The sequence below is a fragment of the Lycium barbarum genome, chromosome 2 (genome assembly GCF_019175385.1).
Source record: "Lycium barbarum isolate Lr01 chromosome 2, ASM1917538v2, whole genome shotgun sequence".
NCBI lineage: Eukaryota > Viridiplantae > Streptophyta > Magnoliopsida > Solanales > Solanaceae > Lycium > Lycium barbarum.
The window spans coordinates 145357928-145363839 of NC_083338.1; the positions used below are offsets into that span (position 1 = coordinate 145357928).

At 37.5% G+C, this 5912-nt stretch overlaps 1 protein-coding gene across 1 annotated transcript; it reads right to left on the reverse strand.

Moving 5' to 3' along the window:
* Positions 1 to 432: 432 nt before the first annotated feature.
* LOC132629099 (protein MAINTENANCE OF MERISTEMS-like) lies at positions 433 to 4155 on the reverse strand. The gene is made up of 2 exons (XM_060344836.1): positions 3637 to 4155; positions 433 to 465 (listed from the first exon to the last, which is right to left on the reverse strand). Exons 1-2 carry the CDS (start codon positions 4153 to 4155, stop codon positions 433 to 435), a joined length of 552 nt encoding a protein of 183 aa, XP_060200819.1.
* Positions 4156 to 5912: the final 1757 nt, after the last annotated feature.

A 5912-nucleotide genomic window follows, 5' to 3' on the forward strand; every position in this document is an offset into this window, starting at 1 on the left:
GCAAAACTAACTACAAATGCGCGAAGACGAAGAATCTGCATCGCGGTAGCAGTAACGGAGGATTTTCAAATTATGAATGATTTACGAATCATCTAATATCACACATGAACATATCACCACAATGAGCAGGGCAGGATTCTGAATCCCTCTGCCAGATAATGACCCAAAACAAAGGTGAAATAAAAGGTATTCACAAATGGTAGAACCAACAGGTTGTACGTATATCTCATAGTTTTCGATTAGGACCGACAAACATATCCTTTCGTCTTTCTCAATAAAGAGGACTAAACATTTAGACAGCCTAAGCAAATCAATATCCTAAAAGAACAGATCAGTCAATTCTGGGTATTTTGAGATGAGGGGAGCATATGAGTAATGAACACCCGAAAATATTCATCTTGTAATGTTGCATATTCAGATAGACAAACCCATTTACTCTTTACTCTCATTCATACCAACTGATGACTACCAGAGAAACAAATGATCAGCTTCAACATTCAGCAAACACAATATGATGACCAATTAATTACACAACCAGTCGATATATTAAAGTTTAAAACAGACACTGTCCTAAGCAGTGAAGCAGAGATCAATTATAATCTTATTTGACAAATCTGGACAAAGTGTATGTGTATCAAGATTACCATTCATACCACAGGATTATCTTAAGTAATAGAGACAAACATGTCGATGTCCAATATCACTTGTCTATATTAGATAAGAGTGACACCTATAATTATCAACCAAATAGTGTTTCAACATGGGCTAAAGCCAAATAACACCATATGCAAAATATTAGCACATGAACCATAATGAATATTCAGCCATATTCAAACAAGCTAAATACAAACTTATAAACAAGCAACACAGGCAGTCATGGACAAGTTTTAAATTGAACCAAGCCATGCCAAAAATGGGAAATTATATAGACACAAAACAACAAGTTTGTAGAGCAAGGCTGAAGTGAAATTGGAAAGTAACGCAATACTAATCTGATGATGGAGTCAAACAATGAGCTAAACATGTTGGAAGGCCAAGTAAGAATTTTGATTCAAACTCCTATATGCATATCTAAACCCCAATTCGACTTCATACATACAACCTCATTATACTACTGACACATGATAAGGACCAATATTTGCCACAGGAATGAATTAACAACATACCCAGATCTTGTAGAATATACTTCAGATAATCAAGACACGAAATTTAGTTAAATATATGCTAGCAATAGGGTCTGGAAATTGATGATTCTCAAGTCACATCATCTCGACTGTGTAAAATAAACTAAACCAACATGAACATGTTGGCTGGAACATAATTAATCCAAGCTATCAGATAATCATACTAAGCAGACCTACACCTAAGCATTCCAAACAAAGAAGACTAGGATAACTAATGCATAATCATGCTTAGCGGAGTGGAATGATCATATAGGACCTACTGATCTTAAGTTAATCCAGGAATACCGTACATGTTTAACTATTAGATAAGGTAGAGAGCATTATTTATCTGATTATGCTCAACAATCAAATAAGCTAACACATATAACTTTATTAAGGCAAATTAAACTACACATGATATGATTCTTATATCTAGGGCAAACTGAATCAGTAAACATACTTAGCAAAATAACTAATCCTCATGCTAAATCGGAAATCAATACGAAACTAAACTAATCAGACTACACAAGTTTACATAGAACAGAACCGAAGCAAAGGGAGAATGAGGATCACTGACCTTTTGGGGGTGCAGCGAAATGAGTACGGGCTTTCGATCTATGCTCGAACACTTTGAAATTCGAACTCGTGTATGTTCGGATTCAGACGAATATCCACAGCAAAAAAAAGAATAGGATCTAATATTTATGACGATATCGAGCAAATCGAAAGCCGAGGTTTTAACAGGGGAAATAGAACAATTAAAGACTCGTATCTTTTAGAGAAATTTGGCGATTCAAGCACTTCGATTCTTAGGGGGTTTTCAGACTGCCTCTCCTCCGGCCAAGGGGTGGGGTTTTTTCTCTCCATTTATAGATCTACCATGTATTTTGTGTTGAATAAAGGGAAAGGGAGCGGGGAACAACAGAAGGTGGAGATGGTGTCAGACGAGTGAAGGAATGTGGTGTAACGTGGTGGGGGACAAAATTAAGTGGGGTGACAGTGAGCGTGGAGTAGTGGAAATGGCAGCGGCATGGGAGAGGCGTGAGAGGTGTCAGAGATGAAGTGGATGATAACGTGGGAGCATGGAGGCGTCAGAGGTAGAAGAAGAATGTGAGGGGTGTGTGCGATGGAGGGAGAAACGGTGGGTGGCGATGAGAAGTGAGGAGATGGTGGTGTAGAGGTGGTGGCGATGGGGAGGTGGAGAAGAGAAGGGAGGCGGAGATGGAGGAAAAGAGAGAAGAAAGGAACGAAGAAGGAGGCGGGGTGAGAAAAATGAGGGGAAACCCTTTTAGGGTTTCCCTTATTTTGTGCGAAACGGGTCAGACCCGGTCCATTTATGGACTGGGTCAATTTTTAGACCGGGTATTAAAAGAATAGACTAATAAATTGAAACACGGATTATTCTAAAAATTGAGATAAGAGATATGGGCTAGTCCAAAAATATTTAGGAGTTAATCGAACTTTGATTTGGGGTCCGGTAAGTCAAGATACGGACTGAGCGCATGAAATAGTTTGGCTTCTGAATTTGAATAAAAGACCCATTTTAATTAATGATATACCGAGGGTGACAAAATATTGCTTAATACAAAATGTGTGATTATTAGGACTCGGGTAATAAAGTCATATGGTGTTATAATAGCAGTACAACAATATTTTTGAAAATCCACAGTGAAATAAATACTATTATTTAATTATGCAAAGATAAATGCGATGCATGTGCGTAAGCTGGTAAAAATGCCGAAATGATAATAATAATAATAATAATAATAATAATAATAATAATAATTAGTAACTGTAATAATAATGAAACACCGTCTTTGATAAAAGGCTAATAATTATAGTAAATATAATATATATATTTTTTTATTATTTTTTTCAAAAAATATTAGAAGCGTAAATAGGTATTTCGGAGGAGAGGCGGGACAAAATTGGGTGTCAACACTCCCAACGTGTAGTAGCGGGTATGTTCTGTACATGCCCAAACTGCCGTAACACGCGGTCGGGCGCATGATGGTCAACAATGTCCATATGGATTAATGGACACCGTGCCATCCACATGTGCTCACCAGCCCTACAAAACGCCAGCAGCTGACCCAAAATATGATCATACGGCGTCCATATGAAAGCCTATAAAAAGAATTCAACTAGTTAACAATAAAAGACTAACAAAAATAACAAACTAATGTTAAATAAAAAAAACTTACCTCGAGCGCCGTCATGCGGTCTAACTGATCCCTAAACGAGAGAATGACATGGTGCATCTCCACTCCTCTAGTACGGCCTCGCGACCATCTCCGCGCGTATGACATATCCTCAGCAACATAGTCATCGGGAGGGTGAGTAGCTATGGGCTGAAAAGGTCTCAACCTAGTCCACACCCATATCTGTCATAGTCATCAAAAAAATTATTTATTCAGTTGTCGTTTTGAAAAAATATATTTAGTGTTTTATTACACACACTTAAATATATTACCTGAAAAAGAGGGCTAAATGCAGCGACCTCAAGCCTCTCGCCCATAGAGGCTCGATCAAATTCTCTGTACATATAAGCCAGGACAGCGGCGCCCCAACTGTAACATCCCAGTTGGTCTAGATCCTCAATAAAGAGCAGATACCTCATGCTCATATCCGCACCTAACGTGTTTGGGAACATGATGCCTCCGAATATGATGAGAAGATATAAGCGAGCACGTCGGTCAACATCAACCTGAGGCGACGCCTCGCCAATCGGATGCTGCAGATGTACGAGGCGCAAGTGAGCATGGAGGGAGGACCGCAATAACCGACTCCGTCCACGCATATCTCTCTGAGGCACGAAACCAGTGAGCCTAGTCAATTCCTGGGGATACGACAGGTGCGAAGGCTCCACTCTATACAATGCTTGTCCATCAATATGTAGACCATAAATCACCTCGACATCCTGCAGGGTGATGGTAGCCTCGCCAGTGCGGAGATGAAATGTATGGGTCTCCGGTTGCCAGCGCTCAGTCATGGTCGTCACTAGAGCCCTATCGTGCACAAGCCGACCAACCTCGATGCACCGGTAGATACCGCCCTGACGTAGTACATCTATGACACAAGGATGTGAGGGAATAGCCTCTAGAATATCCCATGTTGACTCCCCCGAACGGGTACGGACCACTCTACTAGAGGATACCGGTGCATCCCATACATACTGGGACCTATGCTCATGCTGTAGATAAAGTACCCCTCTGTTGTCGAAGGACCCCGGCTCCATGGAGGTGTCCTATCTATTTTACGAATTTTAAATTAATCCTTAACACATGAAGTAAGGATTAAAGTGGTATATTTTTTACGCATTTTAAATTAATCATTATTTTTTTAATTAATCTCTAATATGTTGTATTAGTTATGTAATCTTTTACCGAAAAATTATACAAAGGATTGAATCCGAAACTAAGGATTTTCAATTTCTAATTAGCAAATAAATAAATTAACAATTAAAGATATACAGATTAATAATTAACAATTAGCTAGCAAACAATTAGCATATAATTAATAAATAAACAATTAACTAACTAATCAAATAATTAACAAATTATTAACAAATAAACAATTGGCTTAACAAAAACTAAATAAATAATTTGCTAGTCTAACAATTGAAATAACTAATCTAACAATTAACAAATACTAAATAAACAATTAACAAATTAACAACAAATAAATATTTTTTTAAAAAAAAATGAAAAAACGGGCAGAAATAGCCCATTTTGCGCACAAAAAAAGTGCGTAAAAGTTTTTTTTTGTCCATATCCGCAAATAATACACAATAGTAATGCTTAGGTTAATAATATAATAGAAAAATCGTAGTAAAATACCTAGATTGATGCTTTGATTTTGAGTTTTTGAATTGAATTATACGTCGCTTTATTGCGAAGAAACTTGTTCCTAGATATATACCAAAAATATTGACTTTTGGGTTGGAAATCAACAAGAAAACGATGTTTTTGATCGCGTGGGACCTCGGAAATGCGCCCCGTATATTTAAGAGGTTTTACGCACAGATTCTGTGCGTAAAAGGACTTAAGTGTAAAACTACACTTTGGTCCTTTTACACACAGAATCTGTGCGTAAAGCCTGTTTTGGTTTGTTTTTTTTAATGGGTTATTGTGATTCCAAAAATTTATTTTTGGGTTACAAAAGTCTTGACCTGGTTATTTGTTTTCAACTACTTTAATTTGGTGCATTTCATGACAATGGACAATATTTAGGGGCGCCTCCGACCAAACAGTGTTACCAGCCACTTTATGTTGACTTTCTGACAGTTTTGTATATGAAATTGTGAATAAAAGGGAGAGAGGGAGGCCAGAAATCTATATGATTTCCGCTTTTGGTTTGTAAAAGAGAAAGGAAAGTGGAATATGACTCTTGAAGAGTTTCACATCAGAGAGAAATTCAAAGACAATCTAAAATGTGCCAAAAAGAAGATGATATTTTCAGGTTTTCTTCACATAGGTTATATCATGAAGAACAAACTAAGAATGTGGCGGGGTGAACGAGATTTGTCCATCTTTAATAAGGTCTCGAGTTTGCCCCCGAAAATGGAGAATCTCTATAGGCAACGCGTCATTTTTATATGGTGACGATAGTAATATATTCACATTGCGTTTCAGGAAAAAAAAATATATGAAGAGAAATAATTTAGGTAGACCAAGAGGGCTAATACAGCGTGTGTAACTCAAGTAAGCATAAGTAGGGGTTTTTAATTAGTACTCCTTCATTAGACTA

What these genes read in the sequence shown, in the direction of transcription:
- LOC132629099 (XM_060344836.1), bottom strand. Translation starts at nt 4,155, where the DNA reads ATGACTGAGCGCTGGCAACCGGAGACCCATACATTTCATCTCCGCACT. An exon ending in CATTTAGCCCTCTTTTTCAG is followed by an intron (nt 466 to 3,636) that starts GTAATATATTTA and finishes TTTCTCTGGTAG; the next exon opens with TCATCAGTTGGTATGAATGA.